At 39.1% G+C, this 25,055-nt stretch overlaps 1 protein-coding gene across 7 annotated transcripts in view; it reads right to left on the reverse strand.

Annotated features, from left to right (window-relative positions):
* The window catches only part of LOC106662231 (triple functional domain protein), a 351,395-nt gene that overhangs the window by 94,757 nt on the left and 231,583 nt on the right, over window positions 1-25,055 (reverse strand). For all 7 annotated transcript variants that reach the window (XM_024228191.1, XM_024228188.1, XM_024228186.1 and 4 more), the window contains 2 exons: window positions 22,136-22,219; window positions 21,851-22,010 (listed from right to left, as the gene is read on the reverse strand). In XM_024228191.1, the coding sequence (XP_024083959.1) occupies window positions 21,851-22,010; window positions 22,136-22,219 (244 nt within the window). The remainder of the gene's footprint in view (window positions 1-21,850; window positions 22,011-22,135; window positions 22,220-25,055) is intronic.

The raw sequence follows: 25,055 nt of genomic DNA on the forward strand, positions 1-25,055 counted from the left end.
GGGTCGGCACTCACCAACGTTCCAATCTGAGAAACACATGGATTTCAGCTGCTTTGTAATCCTACCGAACATCGTTGTCACTCACATTGCACTGAGCGCTGGGCCGGGACGAGAACGTATTGTGCGGGAGTGGGAGTGGGAATCGCGTTCGGAAATAAGTTAAGTACCAATTCCATCGCCTCCCCTGATTTCTGGCAGGAAGGGTGGAAAGGTCAGGGGTTGAAATCCGGGACAGTGTTGAAACCAGAAAAAAGCGAGAAAAAACCTTCCTTAACCCGGCCGGATCCCTAGGAAGAAAGGGATTCGCAGATTGATTCCAACCCTTTTAAAGAACTGGTTGTAAATATTTTATCCCGGTCGAAGCACAAGCTCAATGATTCAACGAAGCCGGCTATTAAATTACCCAGGGCAACAAATCGATACGGAGAATAAAACACCTCAAAAAACACAGTAATAAAAATCCCATAAAAAAATTTACGTTAAAAAATAAAGCAAACACAAATAAATTTTTATTTATTGCCTACATCTCATTGGTCAACTAATAAAATACAAAAACGACGGCAATAAAATTATATGACGTAATACCTAAAGTTTTTCACAATATTTTACTATGACTAGACACTTTAAATGATAGGTAACAATAAAAAATAAACATAAGATTAATTAAGATTTTTTTAGTTGAGATAAAAAAGTCAGCGTCACGAGCGGGATTCGAACCCACGATCTTCGGCTAGATACGCCGCTGCTCTACCACTTGAGCTATCGTGACCTCGATCCAGTCGGACACTAACTTCCCATCTCAACCCCACCTTTTGAATTTTCCCTCCTTTTTTGCTATTTTTCAATCTCTTTACTTTTTTTTATCTCAACTAAAAACCTTAATTAATTGTAATATATTAATTGGTCAAGCGGACCATTAATGAATTTAATGATTTAAAATGAAGTACACAAGAAAATTAAACCTTAGCGCTTTCGTTTTGTTTGTGTTAATATGTCTGTCAAAGTTCACTCATACTTTTCACGATTTACTAGGAAAATTTTATATAAATTTTCGATTTTTTACAATTATTATTAAAAAATGTATAAAACCTGTAACTTTAACCTTAGCGTAGGATCATTTAAAAAAATTCCAATCAATCCAGAAGGCTAGTTTATTAACCTTTAGGCCTTGGCACGTGGTAACGAGGGAAAATAATTAAATAACACGAAAATATGAATTAGAGAAACGTTTCCGACGGGTGAAAACAAACGGTAGCGGATATTGCGTGTGGCCGCGCTGTGTCTTTGGGTTGGGGGGGGGGTCGGCTAACCGGGGGACGTCCTTCCGTGACTGGAAACGAAGGAAATGAGCCCTGACGCCTGTTGATCTCAACCCAACCGGTGAGACATTATCATCATCATCTTTTAGCACTCAGCCTAATAAACGGTCACGACCGGCCCGAGGAAAATAATACGTACTAAACTGTGCTAAGAACGGTAGTTTGGGGCACGGGTTGTTAGATTTGTAATTGGTTGAAAACTGTTTAAACGACAAAATAAACTAAGTTGATGGGAAAAGTTGTGGGTTTAGGGGGATCTTAAAGACTGCTGGGTTCATCAGTCATGGTCACCCAACACCTAAAGAACTCACCTCTATATCTGCCTACTGCAAGTTGGACCCGTGCGCTGAAGGTGTCAATGGGCGAAATGGGTCTGGAAGGCCATACCAGAGACAGAGCGGGATAATTACTCCTTTATTACTTAAACCAGGTCAAACACTTGGCAGACCTCAAGGAAACCTCATCAATACGTGCCTTTCTTCGCGTGAAGAATCAAGAGAAGAGCGGGTGTATCAACTGCATGTGTCCAGACCAAGATTCCGTTCACATTCATCAGTGCCTGCGAAAATGACGGAGGAACTAGCTCTTTCAGGAATTTCCTTTTGCATTGTACGTAGTGAATCCAATCGGAGGTGCATTAAAAAAACGCCCAAAAAGAATTGGGGATGGTTAGGGACCATAGGGGTTCGACAAATATTTCACGGCGGGAATCAGCACGAGAAAAATCTTTTGGACACGTTGCCATTAAATGATGGCGCAGGGTTCAGAAATTTCTTGAGGATGTCCCCGACCGATTTCGAAACCATTTTAATGAAAGTTGGCGGTCAAATTTCCAAGATACCAACTTTCGGGAATCTATCTCTCCGGCCAACAGATTAGCTGCCACTCTCCGGTTCCTAGCCTCATGTACACCTTCAGGATTTCAAAACAAACATTATCAGATTTGGGTTTGTTTACCAACTCAATTGTAATGATTGTGATATTAAATATATGGGACAAAGCGGTAGATAAATAAAAACAAGAGTAAAAGAACATTTGCCTAAATCGAGCAAATTTTCGGAATTTAAGGACCATCTAAAAGAAACAAAACATAATTTCAATTCAAATCTAAATACAAGAGTGTTACATAGTTTCAACAAGGGGAAAGAACTAGATTGATTTGAGAAATTTGAAATTAAAAAATGTAAAACTGAACATGGTGATAAATGCATTAATAATATGACAGATTTTGATCTCCCATTTTAAATATGTACATAAATAATATCAAACATCCATATAATTAAACTAACTTATTTTAATTGTTATTATTTCTATAGTAATTGAATAATATTAAGTATTTACTAGTATAATATTTATTTGTGTTATAATTTCCGCGTTTCGCACGTTCAAATTGAGCGCCATTAAAAAAATCAGCTGCTAATTGGAACGTCGCGTTGGCGGAGGTATCAGCGGGTTCACTTTGGCAATTCATGTCGAGAGACGTGGTTGAAGTCCTTCAACCTGATGATGAGCTAAAAGGCTCGAAATCCGGATCGGTGCAAAAAACTTACTGTGAGTAGGAACTATCTTTTTAAAAAGGATGGAACACCACACTCACTCCATCATTTATCATTTCTACTAACATTATCAGATTTCCTTCCAGTAGTGTGCGAAGCCATCATTCATCGTTTGAGAGAATACATCAAGGTAAATAAAGAATTGCAAGCAAATAATCAAATATTTTTATGTTTGGAAATTATATACTGCTGTAGGTAAGTAATAAAAGTGTAGATAAAAAGGTAAAAAAACCAAATCACGAAGAATCAAGTATGTTTCGAAATAACATATTGAAAACTTTAGGTAGACACTGTCAAAATCTTCAAGAAAACACTACAACGTCAACTAAATAAATGAAGCAAGAGCGCTTGTTCCGATTCACAACACTGGCAATTGTAGCGCAACATTGAGTCAAAGAATCCCATATCGGATGGGATTCAAAAGAGTCCGAAAATGAGTCGGGGCAGCCGGATGCGAGCTGGACGCAGCCGAGACTCTCCGGAGATTCAAAGAGTCGACACAAATAATCCACTAGGCCTTAGGGGTTGATAGACAAAACATAATGAAGATGTCAAATGGCGATGTATTTCTGGCAGATCAAAAAAGGATGGGCAAATCAGGTTGATGAAGAACCAAGTTACAGATTTAACAACTCGTATAGTGGGCCATAAGCTACAGAACATCCTGAAAGTTTAACTTTCACAAAGCCATAGTGTTGCCTATTGTATACTAGGAGGAGCTTAATAAAAGTGAGCACCTATTGCAAGTTCGACATAATATACGCTGAAATGACGCAGTACAGGATGATAAGGAACCAATCTACCAGAAAAACCAAAATACCGTATGCTTCAAGAATATATCACAAAAATGAATATGGCTGGGCTCGAGAAAAATTAACGTTTGATAGAGCCAAACAATGAGGAAAGTAAACCAGGATGAACGGAAAAGGCTAAGCAACGAGTTCGTCACCCAGCAGACGTACAGAAGAAACTTAACAAATGAAGTTGTCTTGTTTCGAGTGATGAATCAAGAAATAAGGATGTGTTCATGCTAAAGAACATCTCGCAATTTTGACTTTGAAGCTGTTATCTATCGCATAATAATAATAAAGCACATATTCTAAGTAGACAAACCCTGCACTGAAGATGTCCAAATGGGGTGATCGGACATCAAGCTACGGTACAACACTTCTCAGATCTCAAGAAGAAATCTTGCGAATGGCATCAAACCCACTAATGAAGAAGACGGAAAGCCGAAACGCGCCTTACACTAAAACAAGAAGGATATGAAGACTAAAATGATGTGAAACCTAGATACAGCTTCATCAACCCTCAGATCTTAAGATGACATTTTGCTTCGAGTATGGCGTCACACAAACCCATCACTGAAGATGGCGAAAAGCCCAAACGCGTCTGACTCTAAAAGAGAAGGATATGAAGACTAAAATGATGTGAAACCTAGATACAGCTTCATCAACCCTCAGATCTTAAGATGACATTTTGCTTCGAGTATGGCGTCACACAAATCCATCACTGAAGATGGCGAAAAGCCCAAACGCGTCTGACATAAAACAAGAAGGATATGAAGACTAAAATGATCTGAAACCTAGTTACAAGTTCATCAACTCTCAAATCTTAAGAAGACATTTTTCTTCGAGTATGGTGTCAAACACACCCATCACTGAAGATGGCGAAAAGCCCAAACGCGTCTGGCATAAAACAAGAAGGATATGAAGGTTAAAATGGTCTGAAACCTAGTTACAGGTTCATCAACCCTCAGATCTTAAGATGACATTTTGCTTGGAGTATGGCGTCTCACAAACCCATCACTGAGGATGGCGAAAAGCCCAAACGCGTCTGACATAAAACAAAAAGGATATGAAGACTAAAATGATTTGAAACCTAGTTACATGTTCATCAACTCTCAGATCTTAAGATGACATTTTGCTTCGAGTGTGGCGTCACACAAACCCATCACTGAAGATGGCGAAAAGCCCAAACGCGTCTGACACTAAAACAAGAAGGATATGAAGACTGAGGCATTTAGCTTCGAGTATCGGCAGACACGAACCCATCACTGAGGATGGCGAAAAGCGCCTGAGACAAAAACAGCGAGGATATGAAGGCTAGGTTGATTAAAAATCTTGGTACAGGTTCTTCTCCCACCAGATCTGAAGATACAATCTCACAAATTAACCTATTCCATATAAGGCTAATAAAAAATTAACGAGTAGATCTAGTTGTCTGTTGATTTCTTTGCCCAGATCGGTTCAGAAACCTCAACCAGGACTGTGGAACAGGTGAAAATCAACGAGTGTGTTATCGACGGAATTTGTGCAGTTGGCCGGAGGTGAATTAGTGATGGAGCACGGTTGATAAGGCGTAATGGGGGTGTGGCAAATTGGCTACAGTACAATGGTCATTCAGCCGCACCTCCTATCAACATTACGTCCACCACGCGCCGAAAGCCACCATTTTTTCCATAAATCAAAAAATAATATTGACGCATATAACCACGATACATAGAGAACATGATTTAAAAGAAAAGTAAAATGGAACAGGTGATGGATGATCCAAACACGTAGCACTGTATAAAGTAAACAAGATAAACACAAACTTCTCTTTAATGTTGAAGTCTGTCCTATTATTAACAATACGAAGGTCCGCTTTAAAATAAACACCCCCTAATGTACTCACTGGCCAACATAGGTTTCATGTTATTGCCCACTGACGTGAGGTCCTTCCGCCGAAAACGTTCGAGGAATCGTCGAAATCATGGACTTTTCGACAAAAAGACATTCAAGTGTCACGGATCGATCATAATGACGTCAACGGGTGTGCACATATATCTGTTGTGCCTGCTTAAAAAGGCTAACCTCTCAAGCCCTGGCGCCTGTTCAATTTCAATCCCATCGCGGATTCTGACTAATCGACTGGTAATTGTCTCTCAAAATAAATCGCTTGGAAAAATCGTTGATATTTATCCAATGCAAAAATTAAAAATAAATATAAGTCTTTCATTAAAGTAGATAACCTACAAGCATCTTCTATATAATTCGTGAAATATTCCTTCATCAGCAGTTTGGATCTATAAATAATTTACGATGTTAACAAATAAGTAACAACTATTTCCAATATTGAAACTTATTTTTCAGGCATAACAAATGATAAATTATTAAATTTCCAGTGAACGAGTTAAAACAGCCGTCCATTTTAAATAAGAAATATAACCTCCGTCCGGTTATCTTAGATGAAGATGAAGAGGGAATGTAATACAGTGTGTCCTTTGAAAGTTATATACTCAGTTCTGTACTTATCAACCGGCGAGTCCTAGCTCATCGCGGAATAATTTTATTTCTAGGCCTGGTTTCAACGGTTGAATTTCTTTTCTACATACTGTACATCTTAAAACACTTTATACTTTGGGTAAATGTGGCGCTACGGTTTGTTAGTAAGTTGGGGTCCTCTTCAGATGCCCATTCAGTCTGCAGTGTACCGTCAAGTATACTGCCAGGATTCTAAGTCTTTTGATGCATTCTGTTGTTTCTTACCTTTCAAAATTTGCTAGGTTCTTGGATTGTTTATGTCCATTGAGCGAATTCTACTGTTTAATAATTTCAATTTGTATTTTTGCATAAGATAGTCATTGATAGTGTGATTCCCTATGCCACAGGCTCAGGACAACTGATCGATATAGCAGCCCCTTTCGTTGCTCTCTACTCCCACATGTCCCGGGACCAGGCAGAGGGTGGCTTCGATGTGCCTACTAAATCTATTTAGTTCAGTTTTGCAATTCATCTTTGAGCTTAGTGCTTTGATGGCTGCTTGGCTATTATACCTGAAGAGCGCCGTGTCCAGACCAAGGGCACCGGTGCCAACGGCTCGTTCAAGTTTCCCAGCAAGGACAAGCCGGTGAAGAAACCTGCGGCAAAGAAGACCACCAAAAAAGGAGGAGAAAACCAAGTCCCCGGCGAAGCCAAAGTCCAAGCCGAAGAAGCTTAAAGCTAACCTAAGAAATCCCCGGCCATGAACCCCTCCAAGGGCACCGGTAAGAAGAAGGCTGCTTGGCTATCGGACATGATGGCTATATTCTTCTTTTTGTAACCTTTGTTCAAGTTGAACTGTGTTCATCTCCAAATTGCCGGAAATTCATCTCAGATATTATTGTTGCACCAGGTTTTTGACTAATTAAGGATCCATTTTAAGAAGTATCCTCTCTTTTGTGGCATGATGTTAAGCCTCAGCAGGGTTCAGGACCCAGAGAGTCCCCCTCTTTGGCCAACATGTCAGCCTTTTCGACGCTTCTATGCCCCGAGTGCCAAGGTCATTAGTGTCACTGACTTCCGTCAGGGCCTTCATGCAGTTCTCTCTTTGCCTTCACCTCGCACGAGGCTAGGGCCTTTACTACTGCCTGACTATCAGAGAAGATGGCTGCTTGGCCATCATACCTGAAGAGAGCCGTCGCTTCGGGACACCTTGTCCAACCCAAGGGCACCGGTGCCAACGGCTCGTTCAAGTTTACCACCAAAACAGCCGGTCCTTCCAAAAAGAACCGCGGCGAAGGAGACTGCGACCACACCCAAGAAGAAACCCGTTGCCAAGAAAGCCAAAGTCCCCTGCTAAGCCCAAGCCGAAGAAGCTTAAAGCTACCTAAGAAATTCCCGGCCATGAACCCCTCCAAGACCACCGGTAAGAAGAAGGCTGCTTGGATGTCTGACATGCTGGCTATATTCTTGATTTTGTACCCTTTGTTCAAGTTGAACTGTGTTATAGCATGTACATCAGCCTGGAAGATACTGGTTTATTTTCCGGTTATTCTATACATTTCAACCAACACACCTATCCATATGCCTTTACCATCATGTCAGCAACAATATTCAAAAATTTAATTGTCCACAACTAAAGGTTATCCTAGAAACAAATGTAACTAAATATGACTAACCAAGAAAAAGGACAGCTCTCTCAACCAAGCATCGGAGTGCTTAGTAAAGTAGGAACTGAGAAAGAAAAACTCAATCGACAAAAGCACCATGTAAATTATAAATCTCTCAAAAAGGAAGGCGATGGTGTTCTCCCTCAGCAGGCAAGATTTGAGAAAAAATATAGGCACTATAGGCCTCTAACCACCAAAATAAGATGGGCAAAGTATAGATAATAAACATAATTGACGAATTAAATGTACTGTGTACGAGATCAAAGAACCATCCTCACTATAACAAAAATAGAACCTCCGTACTGTTATACTATACAGTATCTATCGCATTTATCCTAAAGTTACCATAATGTCAGCAACAACATTCATATATTTATATCAACAACAATTCTCTACTAACAAAAATTATCCCATAAACAATTATAGTTACAATACCAATAACAAGTAGAAATTATCTAGTTTGGATGTATAACATTAAAACTTTTATTTTTGTGTTCTATTGTTACGAGAGCTTTAATCTCTATGTATATTTTTTCGTCTTTTTGTTTTGTATGTTATAATTTTATTGGAGATTTAATAGGTGGGTAGGTTTTCTGTAAAGACAACATCTAAATGAGGCTTCTAGTTTGTTGACCGACTTGGTTGATTTATTTTCTCAGAAAACACCCTTCGGGCAAAGGCCACCCCTGGCAGAAGCCCTGATATTTTCAGTTTTATTAACCCCGAACGTGCGACGAAAGGAATCACGTAGAAATACCTATAAAACGAGACCGATAAACCTTCGGGTCATTAAAATCGACAATAAAGACCGTCCTTCAAATATCAATAATTCTCCGGCTGATTGACCAATATCGGCCGAAGGACGTAACTCTCGGTTATCAGCCGCTCACAATCCGTCGCAATAATTTGTCGGCAAACTGCGCAAGAGGTGCAAAACAGATAAACAAGGCCAGAATCCAGATGGACAATATAAAGAGATTTATTCGCCCGTGACATGGCATCTGCTCGTATTTCGATCGGATCGGATACAGTTTCTGCGTTTCGTTACACGCAGAGGGTCTCGTTTTATCGACCGAGGAAAAGCGTTTTCGTCCTGTTCCGTCATTCGCCTCTACTGCGTTTTCCGGACGGACTTTGAAGTTAAGCCTAACTTGGAGCGGTTCACATCTTATTAACGGCATCAATCAACCAGGGTGGTTTACTCGGAAACCAATTTCCTCTAGTATGTTAGGGAGTAACAACGTGGTCACAACGGTCTCACAAGGAATTTTACACCTAAAACAGCCGGGGCAATGAAAACTTCAAAACTTCACGTCATTATTTTTTAAATGTGGAATAACCTAAAACAGTAAATTGGTCCAAAAACACAATTTAGTCCTGAAGAACACAGTCCCTTGTTGTTCACGATAATATCTAGTCAAATTTTGAAGTATAAATGTTAATCCATATTAATTATTTATTTAGAAGTCGTGAGATGCGGTCTGGTGTGTCGCAGGTTTCAGAAAAACATTTTCTTTATCGTGCCAACGTTTCGATCTTTATTGAGATCATCTTCAGGGCTCAAAGTGTTTGTCTTCTGTGTAATTGTGCCANGTTTCAGAAAAACATTTTCTTTATCGTGCCACCGTTTCGATCTTTATTGAGATCATCTTCAGGGCTCAAAGTGTTTGTCTTCTGTGTAATTGTGCCATTCTCTCGACACTAACTTTTTCGTCTGAAACAATACCTTAGATAAAAAGTACAATTAATTGCAATAATTAAATTCGTCAATTATTTCTTCTCTCTTTTTCTTTCAATCACTTTTTTATGTATCTCTTCTTACTCATTCTCACTCTCTTTATCCCTTTCTAACAATTGCTATCTATCTCCTCCGTAGTAGGAAGGTCCGTCAATGCAAGACACGTATTTAATTATTGCAATTAATTATACTTTTTATCTAAATTCTTGGTTGAGATGAAAAAATTAGTTTCACGACGGGATTCGAACCCACGACCTTCGCTGCTCTAACCAGTTAAGCTATCGTGACTTCGATCCATTCGGACATCGTTGAAAATATGAGATAATTAGAAGCGTTGTAGTTTGGGATGGGAGTTTGTGTCCGAGTGGATCGAAGTCACGATAGCTCAAGTGGTAGAGCAGCGCGTATTGAGCCGAAGGTCATGGGTTCGAATCCCACTCGGTACACTAATTATTTCATCTCAACCGAGATCTTAGTTAAAAAATTAATAAACTTTAAGTTCATCTGATATAAAAAAAAACTCTTTACGTGAATGAGCCCACTTGGCCATTGCCGATGTCAGCAGTCCGATCGAAACTGATAATCTCGAGTCCGCCCACTCTCGATTTTAGTCTTTACCTACTCGACGAAGCGGACGTACTTCCGACCCACGGTGACCGGAGATTATCAGTTTTGATCAAAGTGTCCAGGACAGTTAATCACGGCGAAACGAGACGGTTCGAACAGTAAACAGTTGTAATAACGGTTAAAGTTTAATAACCTAGTCACGACGGGGGGGCTGCCTGAAAACGAATCAATATGACGGACTTTGACACAGTATATCGATACTTATATGCACGACGTTTTTGAAGCATATACAAAGAAAAATGCCGGAATCGGATCAAACGCTATACATTTAAAGACGTCATTTTTTAATAATAAATTTGAAGTAATTGAACAAATATTTGAGTGATTTTTTCACTTTTAAAGCCCAACATTTTTCCAAATTTGGAGTATTAGTTAATTATCTATGAAACGAGGTTTAAAGGTTGTATTTATTGATTTTCTGAATAGTAGAAGGGCAGAAATAATTAAGTTACATGGCATCAATTCTAGTAGAGAAGCTATCCAGTGATAGTAGTCCTAAATCGACCATTCTTTGAGAACAGGTCACGGGTCTCTTTAGACGTCGCGGTTATTGGTCAGTGTTGACTTTTTATTGCTGGATCATGCAACATCTTTTAAGGGAACAGGTTCTAAAAAAATGGGAATGATTCAACCCCGTAAATCTATGCTGTATGTCCATATGTTTTCAGTATTGAATTGTATTTTGTTCTGGTCGGAAAAGCGAGGCGAGGACAATGGATCTTAGGTAATATTCTCTCGGTTGTTATCAGGGGGATGTGGTCAAATAAAAACATTTTTAATTTTAAATCTCCGCCTAGCTTTGGGAACTTTATTGTACCTTCTTCAGGGCTAGAAGCCCATTTATAAGTATGTCAGGTACGAATGGAGGGCCGCTGGATTCGAACCCAGGATCATTTTTTACGAGGGTTCGCAACAGCAAAGGTCATATAAACCCTCAGCGTGATGGTGTTTTTCAAAAAAAGCCCGTTTATAAGCATGTCAGGTTCGAATGCAGGGCCGCTGATTCGAACCCGGGACCTTTACCTTACAGTGATGAGCGCCGTGTCAATTCCTAAACCGTTGCGGCCACCAACCCCCATTATGGGTGTTGTCAAGGGAGAATTTAGATCTGTTTCCTAGCAGTCTTTTGAGTAAGCGGTATCGTCGGTTTAGGTCATTTTATGAGTGGTATGGGAATTCCAAGTTAGTCGCTTGATATCGCATAAAATAGCAGATGAGTTTTCTGTGGGAAGAGGGGTCAGGTCATAGGTGATGCAATGGAAGGTCAAACACATGTTTGGGTATTTTGCGGTGTCTGGAGGGTTCGGTGTTCTTTACCTTACAGTGATGAGCGCCGAGTCAACGCCTAAACCGTTGCGGCCACCGACCCCCATTATGGGTGTTGTCGAGGGAGAATTTAGAACTGTTTCCTAGCAGTCTTTTAAGTAAGCGTCGGTTTAGGTCTTTTTAAGCCGTGTATGGGAATTCCAGGTCAGTCACTTAATACCGCTGAAGGAAACAGGTGGGTTCTTTGTAGGAAGAAGAGTGAGGTTATAATAGTTGGACGTTGGGTGATGCCGTGGAAGGTGAAATGTTTTGGGATTTTGCGGTGTCTGGATGGTTCGATGAGATACAAGGGGTTAGGAGTATATAGGAGTATACAGGATATAGTGACGGTGTCAGCAGCGTTGGTTAGGATAGAGGTGTCAGGATCTAAAGTGATATCAGCAATATGTACTGAGAAAAGGTAAGGACCGAGTACGCTACCTTGAGAGACACCCGCGTCTGCCTGGTATAAAAGAAATGAAAGGATCTAAAGTTTACAGTACCTGTCGGCCAGGTCCAGTTTAGGTCGGATTTGAGATCGCTAGATACAGGCCAAGGAACTGCCTAATTAATTCACTTATCAACTAAAAAATATGCCTGAAATATTTATATATGCCGACTTTGCCACATAAATAAATAAACAATTTAGAATTATTCCACGAAAGACCAAGATAACGCAGACTCACGTAACCAACCCTAAAAACTTCACAGAGATCCTAGCAGTCTTTTAAGTAAGCGTCGGTTTAGGTCTTTTTAAGCCGTGCATGGGAATTCCAGGTCAGTCACTTAATACCGCTTAAGGAAGCAGATGGGTTCTTTGTAGTTAAAGGAGTGAGGTTGGACGTTGGGTGATGCCATGGAAGGTGAAGTGGGATTTTGCGGTGTCTAGATGGTTCGGTGAGATATAAGAGGATAGGAGTTGGAGGATATAATGCAGGGTCAGTAGCGTTGGTTAAGATAGAAGTGACAGGATCGAATATCAGCAGTATATACTGAGAACAGTAATGGACCGAGTATGCTACCTTGAGAGACACCCGCGTCTAAAAGGAACGAAGGACCTACCAGTCTACAGTATGGGGATTTCAGATCAGCCACTAGAGCTAGATTCAGGCCAAGGAACTTAAAGACGTTTTCAGTACGTGATAATAGAAGTTATAAGGTTAGATACGCCATTTTTTTCTGGAGAATTTGGCTAGCTAAATTGAGGATCTGGATGGAGTACAGGTCATCAGCAGTATATTCAATCTAAATCAAGAACCAAATTGTCAGTAATTTTAGGCAATTTTCAAAGTGAGGGTGTAGATGAGTTCGTAAATTTGGAGCAATTCACTAACCTCGATAAATACCTTACCTGAAAAACACCTTTTTTAAGTTACTATATTCCATTATGACATTTACCGATAGTAAACTTAACCTTAAAACTTTGTCAAAAATGTGAATGTATTTTATTCATGAGGCTTTATTTTTAAATTAATTAATTTTTTAAACTCAATTGGAGTCGTAGAATTTCTCCCTTTACTTTTAACTTTCGTCTATTGTGCCGATCTGTGTTAATAGATTTCCTGGAAGATTTTATATTATTTTATGAAGTAGAAAATTCTCAGGAATATTAAGACCTTCAGGCTCAAGGACTATTTTCACAGTATTAAAGAATTTTTGCTTGTAGTTGGTCGGTTGTCCTGTCTCCTCTGGACATAGTCGCATTGGTTATCTGTTAGTAATTTTTTAAGTGGTATTTTACTCGAGCATAGGGCAATAACACACAGTATTTGCTGGTTCTTTACCCAAGATTTCAGTTATTTTTTAACCTGACTATAATTTAAGCTACAAAATGGATTTGGGTTGATGTGCTGAGGTTTCTTGTTGTAGGATGTCTGCTAACTAGTGAAATTCTCTCAAGGGCTAGAACCCACCTCAGGGTGTACATTCTAGTTTTTTAAGGGTATTTAGGAATTTCCAGACAAATTTGAGTTGGTATTAATGGCTTAGAGAGCCTTTAGAGCTGCCAGGCTATCTGACAGTATTATTATTGTTGCCACCTTTGAGTTTATTATTTATTTCATCTATTTCAAGCCTAAAAGTTGATTGTGGTAGGTCCGAGGGCTTGATCATCGCAATTGGATAAAGGAAATTAAACAATATAAAGTAAAAATGTTCCACTTCCTCGACTGTACTATCTGAGACAACGGAAAAGAGTGAAATATCAAGAAATGGGCTGGAGATCGGTAATAAAGTGATTGATGACGGAAGAGCCGCTTCATGATTTGACACGTCGAGGGTTGCCGAAGGAAAAGGGAAGAGGATGAGGATGAAGACGAGAGGGAGGGAAACCGGGAGCCGGGGGACCTTGTGCTTGGGGAACCTTGACCCAGGCGGGACGATCGATACAGGAGTGTCCCGGGGACGCCCATCCACAAATACTCAATTATTTAACGATTATTTACAGTTTCCGCTTCCGGGAAGACCACTTCTTTCCGGGGCAAAGGGGTACGCGATGGATTAAGCGGAGATCTGCCGAACGGTACAAATTTACAGAAATAAACACTGGAAGGCTGTCGAGGGAGAAAAAAAACGTAGCTGGTTGAGTTATGCCCGCTAACTTTGATATAATTTAAGTAGGTTGAAAGGATTTGAAATTTGATCCGATGCAAACACGCTAAAATAAGAAATAAAGTCAAATTTAATAATACTTTATAGTGGAATTAACGTTATTTCCTCAGAGTGAGCAAGTAAAGAAAATTTTGAACTGATAACCTGGTTGGTGTAAACATCCTTATTGTATGACTCAAACCACCAAGACGAAAAAGAATTCAATTAATGTGCACAAAAATTACAAACCATTTTTCAGAAAAGAAAATTAAATAAATTATCAATTTTATAATTACAAAAGACCTGGTTTATCGAAAACCTGGAATATATCAAACCTTCCGGGATTCGATCATTGCTCTTTCATGGTCAAAGCGTATGAAACTTGGCTAGGGATGAAAAGTTCAAAGATCAAAAATTTTATGTATTCCTCATAACTCCGAAGCTGCAGGCACATTCGACCCTCCAAATTACGTATCGATCATAAGACCATGGGGTTTTTTCAGTTTTTCAGAAATTAGCAGCAGAGTGCTTCGATACGTTCATCGATAGGTTCCTCCAAAATCGATTGTAGATGGCCAGAGGGTGCTGCAGACTCTCCGTAGGAAGCGGTCTAAGGTAAGTCTAATATGTCGATGCCGGCAATGCCCGTATGACTTTCGGCAACCAAAGTTTAAAAAAATGGCCAAATATCCATCATTTAGAGACAGGCTTAATGAGTTGTAGTTCAACACCAAATCTTATTGCATGCTTAGCATTCATATTGACTATTTTTTTATGACACTGCCAATATAAAATTTTACTGTACCCAAATTTATACCTAGTATGGCTGTAATTCCTACCTTCTTTTTGTTCATTTAACATGTCGGAGATTTGACCTGGGCTTTGAAATGACGGCCGTTTACACTAATGGCCATATGTAGCCATAAATAAAATGGCATTTTGTTTTACTTGGATCCATTCTGCGCTGGAGGATTCTACATTTATTTTTGTATAGGTTCAGGGCCTGTGTATGGTCTTGCAGATCCTCCTCTGGCCAGTCTGCTTTTTCGTTACCCAAAATTCCCCAGTGTCCTGGCACCTATGATATCATCAGGTTGTTGTGTTTCCCCAGGTTTTGGAGGCTATCAGTTTTATGAGGATTTTTTTGCCAATGTAACCTCTTTTTTGATGGCACGTATTTCTGCTTGAAAGACCGACTTGTACTTCCCTAATGAGTTTGATTGCTCGTGTTTTGGGCTTGTACAAAACCCGACCCGGTTCCTTCGTTTGTTTTGGAACCATTTGTATACCATGTCATGTATCTGATGCTCTCCTGTGTTCTTCCTCTCCTTTATAGACCGTTGAGACTTTATGGTATGTTGTAAAGAATGTTTCCGGGATCATATAATCAGTCCCCATTTCTAAGAATGGGTGTCTGATTTTAGTAATTATGGTTGTGTGCCCGAATTGTTTAGCATCCAATTTGATTGTTTCTGGAGCCTAAATGAGCTTTTTCTAGCCTCTTCTTGCATAAATGTTTAGTGGAGGTAGGTTTAGCAGAGCTTCTAGGGCACTTGTAGGGTTGTTCTTAATGCCCCTGTGATACATAGGTTTCCTAAGCCTAGTGTTTGATTAGATACTTTTGTTGCATTTTGTCCCACCAGATTCTATAGCCGTTTATGTTACCATTACGAAACGGAAGTGGGAGGTAAGATGGAATGTCTGTAGGGATAGTATGAAAGAAATTAAGCCAGTTGTACATGGCCAACTGGGGAACTTGAGGGAAAAGAACTTGTGATTCTTTCTAGATTGCGAATAGGTCACATCAGGCTAATCCATAATAGGCAAAAACCTTCCAGCTTGTCCTCGATGTATGCGAAGTGGAAAACTTATCATTCTGATCGACTGCCGCACTTTGCAACCCTTTAGGCAAAGGCTCAACATTTCGAGTGATTTAAAGTAGTTACTGATTCCCCAGTTTCGAAGAGCACTTTTCAGCTTTCTCAAATTAACTGATATTTATAACGAGATTTGGGCCTTTTCCCAAACTGTTATACCATTTAATTTTGTTTGCCTGCTAGTGTTTGAATGAGAGTTGTGCAAGATTTCTTTCTTTTATCAGAAATTTTTAAGGGTGCTGGAGCGGAAAAATGGAAAAAAAATACAAATTGCGAGGTAATAAACTACAATGCCCAAAATCGCAATTTAAATAAGGAAAGATAGCTCCCTACAAAAAATCCTGCTGTACCTCGACCTGAATAGATCTATTATGCTCCTCTGTTTTTTATAACTTTATAATTCACTAGCCAGCTTCTGGTTGTTAATCAGCCTCCACAGCTTTGCCAGCGGTTCCTTGGTGTAGGATCTTGCTTGTGGTTTTTCTTGTCCTAGTTGCACCTGCACCTACATAGACCTACACAGAAACATAAAATGTCTTCTGCGGTCTCCTCCTCTTCCTGGCAGTATCTGCCCAATGTTTCTTCTGTCTGTACTACCGGTACATGTAATTTCTTAAGTAGCATTGCTCTGTCCGGAGTACAACCAGAATACTGGTTCTGTTACAGTTACCTTCCCGTAATTCCTTTATAAGTCTTGCGGAAGGCCGTTTAAGAATTTTTTTCTATGCTTCATCCTTGAGGTTTTGTTCCATCAGGTTGTGGGCTCCATTTTTGAATGTATGCTTTTTTCGTGCGAAGCCGCAATAGGGTTCGTGGGCTAGAGAATTCACCCTGCCTGTATCCCCTCCCTCAGTTTCCATTGTTTGTTGTTCTTTGAAGATGGTTATCCATTTATGAGACTATAAGCATGAACTTTCTTAAGTCCACCCAGAATCCTGGTTCGGTTGCGGTTCCCTTCCAGTAATTATTTTGTAAGTTTTGCGGATGGACCTTCTATGAATCACGTGCCTCATACCTGTGATATTGTTCCATCAGGTTTTTGGCTAATTAAGGATCCATTTTAAGATGTATCCTCTTTTATGGCAGGCTGCTAGGCCGCAGTAGGGTCCTGGGCCAATAGTGTCCATGTTGGCTCACACTTTGGCCTACATGTCAACCTTTTCGATGCTTCTATGCCCCGAGTGCCAAGGGTCATTAGTGTCACTGACTTCCGTCAGGGCCTTCATGCAGTTCCAAATACTCTTTGCCTTCACCTCGCATGAGGCTCGGGCCTTTACTGCTGCCTGACTATCAGAGAAGATGGCTGCTTGGCCATCATACCTGAAGAGAGCCGTCGCTTCGAGACACCTTGTCCAAACCAAGGGCACCGGTGCCAACGGGTAGTTCAAGTTTCCCAGCAAGGACAAGCCGGTGAAGAAACCTGCGGCAAGACCACCAAAACAGCCGGTCCTTCCAAAAAGAACCGCGGCGAAGTAGACTGCGACCACACCCAAGAAAGCCAAAGTCCCCAGCTAAGCCCAAGCCGAAGAAGCTTAAAGCTAACCTAAGAAATCCCCGGCCATGAACCCCTCCAAGGCTGACTCCCTTCAGAGCCTTTATGCAGTTCCCAACACTTTTTGCCTTCACCTCGCATGAGGCAAGGTCTAGTCCTGCCTGATTGTCGGAGAAGATGGCTATCTTCCGGGAATGTATTCCTAGCCTTTTATTCTGGCGCAATGTTCAATCGCCATGATTTCTAAAATTTGTCCCCCAATTTATTTTTCATCAGAAAATCTATGATTAGTCAATTATGGAACAAAAATTCAAAATTCTAATTGAAGAACAGGAATAAATTTCATAATTTAAAATGGGTTGTTTGGATACATTTGGCATTTCAAATTAAGTATTTTAAAAGGTCAGATTAAAGCTTTGGATGGCAATAGGTTAGATTAGTTTATGAATGAATGTTTGGAGTCAGAAGTTAAGCTCATAAGCTCACCTAAGATAGAAAGTTTGTAAATATTAAGGCGTGAAATGACCTTAGCCGTTAAAACGCCCTTAAAAATCAATAATAATAATAATAATAATAATAATAATAATAATATCCCAGATTTTGAGTCATCGAGCATTAGTCTAACTTCATGAAGCCCACGACTTCCATATTAGACTTAGCGTCTGGGTTCAGCGTAAATCCTCGAAATAATCAGTGATTGCATCTTTTCTTTGAATATACCAGGATTGCCGTCCAAAACGTCCGTTTATAAAGCCGAGTAGGCCGGCCGACCCGATATAGCGAATTTCAAAGCATCGGAATCTGGACAGTTTAAATATAGAGTGTTTGTGCTTCCGAACTGTGTCAACTGCCAAAAACAGAGCCATGCTCATGCTTTTTTCGATTTCTGAGAGAACAATAAATAAACGAATAACGATTTTTAAAAGATTCTGACTCAATTGGATGCCTATTTTTTCCCGAGCTTAGTCCAAATAATGATAACAGCTCGGAAATTCTCAGCAATGTTAAAATTAATAAAATACCTTTTGCATTATGAAAGAACAAAAAAATCCTTTTATAATGAGCAATTCATTTCGAAATGCACTAAGCGCAATTTTATCTCACGCAGTTAAGGCTGGAATCCGTAAGCTTGTACATTCCGTAGTGGAAACATCAATTTTACATTTTTCAATGTCTGAATGTTACTAAACCGAAAAAAATGATTTCTTTGTACATCGGAACTCTTGTAGAAAAAATCATAGATCTAGATTATTTATACTAGAACAAAATTCAGTCTAGTAATGACGTATCAATTATTCCTGGGTATGATGTAAATCATTTATAACCGTAAAAATAGACACCCTGGCTGCCTTGGAACTTGTAATCAGTGAGAAATTCCTTGAGGCTACCTGAGTCCGAATTCGTCAATAATAACTGAGGTTAAAGATACGCGAAGGCGTTTAAATATTAACTTTACTTCTTCATGATTCATTAAAATATTCGAGTAATGATTCAACAGCTTATAATTTGATCATCCAAAGGATTGGCCGTTTATGTTCCTGAGTACGTGTCGTTTATCAGTTTCGAAAATTTTAATAAGCATATTGAGAAAGTAGACTACATATAGTTTTATGACGTCCTTGTGGTCTTATTCACCTAATAAGGCTGGGATTTTATCAAATACGTCAACAAGACTGTATGTTAACATTTTTTTACGGTCGTCGTTTTTAATCTGAAGTTCAATGTTTGTTATTGCACCGGATTGTTCGCCAAGGGTCGAAGGAAGAAGCAAGAATGTTTTCAAGCTGAGACTATCACAAAGTAGAACACAATCGCAAGGCTTTTTTACCAGGACGAGCCAGCTACGTGTATTCCTAGATGTTTCTCAGTCTTTTGATACGGATTTTAAGCTCCACTGTGACTTATCTTAGCAGTACTTCATAATGAATCAGGGAACAAGAAGTTGCTGTAGGGGTTGGACTAGTTCCAGCTATATTCCAAGCCGAGGTCGAAGCAAGAACTTCGTGTATAGAGTTGATAAAGGAGAATATGAGAAATGCACGGATTTACATTGGGACGGTCAGTATAAATACGATGAGTATGATTTTAGCTCCGAACTGGTCTGGGAATGCCAAAATTTCTTAAAGGCCATAGGAAAACACAAGGGCTCCAGGACATGAAAGTATAGAAGAAAACAGGCTCACCAACTACCCAGGTGCAAGGAACAACAAATAGGCGTGGAGGAGATACGCTGTTGTAGAAAATGACTTGAGAAGGAAAAAATCCTTCGCACCAGATATGAGTTAACCTAGCAGAGCTTTAAATCTTTGGAAAATGAAGGTACCCTACCCTCTCAACAAGCAATATTTGAGGAAAATTATTGTCCTCCAGACCCACGAGTTTCTACCCAGTATTGAGGACAAAAGCAAAGTGGTTTCAACCAGATTACTGGATCACACAAATAATGACGTGTCACGGAAATTTCAACGCTTACTTGTGCCGATTCCGTAGAGCTAACAGTCCACTGTGTCCCGACTGCGGAGTTGTTGACCAACACAGACTGTTCAACTGCCCCCTCCTTGAGAGTGTGGGGGAACCACTAAAGCTCCTCTTCCGCCACACTTGGCCACCGACCCTCAACGAACTGGTTAAAGAAAAGAGGACGTTTGAGGTCCTCAAGCCTGTTAGCCGAGCTATATAGTGGATAAAGTACCTGATTAATTTTTCTTTCTTTCTTTTTTCTTCTTTTTCTTCCTATGATGTTACTTGTTAGATCTTAGCGTTTCCCTGAACTTTTAATTCCGGGCTGGTTACTCCTGTACCCATAATTGTTATTTATTTATTAAAATATTGTATTTATTAGAAAGTGTATTCAAAAGGATTAACCAGCAAGGGGAGACCTATTAGATTAGGTAAATTAATAATAAAATTTTTTTTTCCTTCTTCCTTGCGTCTTCCCTTTCAGGGCAAGGGAAGGAAGACGTTAAGCACAATAAGATCCCCTAAACTTGCATCCCATTTGAATTAGTTTAGTGGGCGTGGTCCGCCGGTATGGGGTCTCCCTTAGGTACAGCGGGGAGGTGGATGGGAAAAAAAATCCTCCAGACCGATCATTACCCTCTTAACTACCACCAGATGATGGCCAAAGAACTTGCCGACTCGTGTAAAAAGAAAACTAGAAATATCGACACATATTCTTTGCGAATGTAAGATCACGAGATATCGGCACTAGCATGGGTATAAGGGTTTCCACTAGACCTATACGGGTCACAGCAGGGAAAAGATCTTTGGGTGATTAGGCTGGTTCCGCGAGGAGTACTTAAACCACTTCTTTACTTCTGACCTGCGTACACGGTAGTCTCAAGCTGAAGCAGAAAACACTATATTTATAGCAGATACACTGCCTTGCTAGCGTACCCAATGTAGGCAGAGCAAGTAATTAGCTGTATATTAGATCACGTCACCTTAGGTAGTTAACTCATCCAGCAGTTAATATCAAGCCTCAAGTGCATAAAGCTTAAAATCATGGTTAGTGAACTTGAGATGTTCGATAGATATGTAGATTATGAGAACGGTATGACTGGTCTGGACGGTGTACAGCATAATCCAGTTCAACAGTGTGGTCAGCGCTCTTTGGAACATATTCAATGATGACCTGTGGTTTGCTGCGGAGATTGTCAGTGATGATACAATCTCTGAAAGGCACGAACTGGAGTACTGCTAGGCATGAAAACCGTGAGGTAAGTTACTGGAAAATGATAGGAAAGTTGGGAAAAAAAGTCTTTTGTCTGATTGGTCTTTGTGAATGTGGGCTAACCATTCAATATATACTAAAATAGATAAGAAAATAGTAAAACGTAGTTTCGAAGGTAGTAACTTACGGTACGAACACCCTGCCGCTAGACAATCAATTTTAATAAAGCTCAAAAAACAACTTCACCCGGGGGAATAAAGTTCACTGTTTGAAGAGGAAGCGGGAAAAATTAAAGGCTTTGTTCAGCTTAGACGCCAAAAAGCTAAGTTGTCGAGAAGAGGCTATTTAAGAGAACCCTTAAAGGCTAGACCGGTTCCGGAAAACTTTCACATTATAAAAAGCACGTTCCTCTTACATAAACAATGCTTCATAGAAAAATATTCTATGTTTAGTATAAAAAAAAGTATTTCGGATAGAGTGGGGTTGTTCAACAAGTGTCCCACCCTCGCGGAAAGAGAGATATCGACCCAAAACCCTTCTTCACCTACTTCAATTGGAGATCATCCACTCTTTCTAACTTTACCTCTTATTTCTAATTAATTCCCGCGAACCGATAGGATTTCCCCGGGCTTTTTTTGAACAATTCCGTCCACGAAGAGGAAAAGACGAGCTTGTTTATGTTTGTCCAATTAAGAACAGAAATCGACTCCCACGATTTGGACAATTGCCAGTCATTTTCGAAACTTGGATTTTGGCACTTACCGAGCTCGTGGATTCTAGGGGCTGAGGACTGTGCGGCGGCTGGCGGCTGCTTCAGAACCGAAAGTGGTACGAGGCCCTCAGGTGGAGGATCGAGTCCCGAGCTGGGCATCCTGACGAGGCACCATTCGGGGTTCGAACTTACATTTTCAACAACCTCCACCTAGAAAACAAAGTCAATATTAAATACAATCTTACAAACTAGAAAATTCTTTTAACAAGATCAACTGTCTGTGATGGAACTGATCAAAAGACCAGAGTAATTATCAGATTAAGGATTTTTCTCACCTGTTGCCCTTTCGTGACGGACAGCTGGCCGGGGGCGGCCGCGACGTGGTCGTTTATGACCCACGTCATCTCCACGCCTCCGGTCTGAAACAGAAAATACCAAACGTTAGTGAAAATCGGAAAAATCGGACGAAGAGAATATGAGGGAGATCTTAGAAAGGTTAATTACACAGTAAAAGCCCAGGCCAAGATAAAACAGTTAATTTCTGACTGCGAAGTTGTTTTATTTACAACCATGTTGAAGATTAAGTCATAAGATTATTTTTAACCAATGAAGCATAATTTCTAAATTTGGTATAACACTTTGATTCTTATAATATTTAGTTTAATAGTTATTGTAATCTATAGAAAAAAAGCTCTAAATGTTATAATATGACAGTGAAGACAAGTCATTATAAAAATCTAGAACTGATGAAGGCTCCAGTAATCGGAACGTGAGAAAAACCATGCTCTCAATGCCTTTGGCGTGACATAGAACATGCACTATGCTTTTTTATTAACCAATATTTCTACTGAAGTCTGCAGCCTAAAATATTCGGGATGATAACAAGCATGAAACGCTACCAATCCTTTCAACAAGGGTTTTTGTTGGAAAGATTTATATTATGCAACATAGAAGGGAAATATCTGGGTAAGTAAAACCCGTGGAATACTATGCTCTAAATACTCTCAACATAAGAGCCATAAAAATCCAAGGTTCTGATGAAATCTGCAGATTATTTGGAAAATATTCAATCAAGTATAGGTTTTAATATAAGAAAACTTTGCTTTCAATGCTTTTAGCATGACATAAGATGCACTATGCCTTTACTTTAATCTATGTTTCTACTGAAGAAAACCTAAATGGTAAATGTTCTGAATTATAACAGGCATGAGAATATGCTCCTAAATTTTTTGGTTTTTGGAGGAAAGCTTAGTGCATAAGCTTAGCTTAAAGTGCATAAGGTTAAGTCTATAAAAATGTAGGTTACTGATAAAGTCCGCAGCATGGAAAACTTATGTCTCCAATGCTTTTAGTAAGATTTTTAGAAAAAAAAAAAGAAAAGAAAACTGTAATATGTAAGGAACATATCTACTTTAATAAAGACAGGGAAAATCGATGAGTTAATAGCTAGTCTGACTTATAGAAAATTATGTTCCCAAGGCTTCCAATATGGCATAAAGATTAGTTCATAAAAATCTAAGTTTCTAGTGAAGTCTGCAGCAAATTTAGAAAATATTCGGTAAATAGTGTAACCTATGAAAAACTCTGCTCCAAAGTTTTCAGTATGAAATTGATTGTAAATCGGTATAAAAATCTTAGCTTCTGATGAAGTTTACAGCATATAAAAGCATAAAATTGATTATTAAGTCCTTAAAATATCTAAGTTTCTTAAGAAGTCTGCAGCATGTTTAGAAAATATGCAAAAAAAATATATATATAAAGAAATGGGTACATGACAAAAAATGCTTCCAAGGCTTTCACCATAGATTTTGAGTGACTATGATTCACACTTTTCTATGACATCAGCAACAGAAAAAAATCTGGTTTAATAAATACGGAGAAAAAGTTTAGGTAATAGTGTAACCTATGAAAAAACATGCTCCAAAGGTTTTCAGCATGAAATTGATTGTTAAGTCGTATAAAAATTTAAGCTTCTGATGAAGCTTGCAGCATATAAAAGCATAAAATTGATTATTAAGTCATTATATAAATCTAAGCTTCTTATGAAGTCTGCACCATATTTATAAAATATTCGGTAAAGAAATGGGGACAACATGACAAAAAAATGCTTCCAAGGCTTTCACCATAGATTTTGAGTGACTATGATTCACACTTTTCTATGACATCAGCAACAGAAAAATATCTGGTTTAATAAATACAGAGAAAAAGTTTAGGTAATAGTGTAACCTATGAAAAAACATGCTCCAAAGGTTTTCAGCATGAAATTGATTGTTAAATCAGTATAAAAATTTAAGCTTCTGATTAAGGTTGCAGCATATAAAAGCATAAAATTGATTATTAAGTCATTATAAAGATCTAAGTTTCTTATGAAGTCGGCAGCATATTTAGAAAATATTCGGTAAAGAAATAGGTACAACATGTCAAAAAAATGCTTCCAATGCTTTCACCATAGATTTTGAGTGACTATGATTTCTATGACCTCAGGAACAGAAAAATTTCTGGTTTCATAAATACAGAGATAAAGTTCGGTTAATAGTGTAACGTACGAAAAACTATGCTCCAAAGGTTTTCAGCATGAAACTGATTGTTTCGTCAGTATAAAAATTTAAGCTTCTGATGAAGCCTGCAGCATATAAAAACATAACATTGAGTATTAAGTCATTATGAAAATCTAAGTTTCTTACGAAGTTAGCTGCATATATGAAAAACAAAATCTGTGTACCAATACCAATGGCCATAATACGTCAAAATTATGCTACCGATTTAATAAAAAAAAGGACCTTTGGGTTTATAGTTAGCCTCAACTTTGGAAAACCTACCTCCTACAAGACATAACTGTACACTACATCATTATAAAAACTTAAGAGTTGAATAACACCTGCATACTTTGACAATATTCTATTTACTACAATTAATTAAGGTTTTTAGTTGAGATAAAAAAGTCAGTGTCATGAGCGGGATTCGAACCCACGATCTTCGGCTAGATACGCCGCTGCTCTACCACTTGAGCTATCGTGGCCTCGATCCACTCGGACACTAACTTCTCATCTCAACCTCACCTTTTGAATTTTGGGTAATTTAGGTGGGGTTGAGATGGAAAGCTAGTGTCCGAGTGGATCGAGGTCACGATAACTCAAGTGGTAGAGAAGCGGCGTATGTAGCCGAAGATCGTGGGTTCGAATCCCGCTGGTGCCATTGACTTTTTTATCTCAACTAAAAACCTTAATTAATTGTATGATATTAATTGGTCAAGCG

Source organism: Cimex lectularius, unplaced genomic scaffold, assembly GCF_000648675.2.
Source record: "Cimex lectularius strain Harlan isolate CLEC.00 unplaced genomic scaffold, Clec_2.1 scaffold170, whole genome shotgun sequence".
NCBI lineage: Eukaryota > Metazoa > Arthropoda > Insecta > Hemiptera > Cimicidae > Cimex > Cimex lectularius.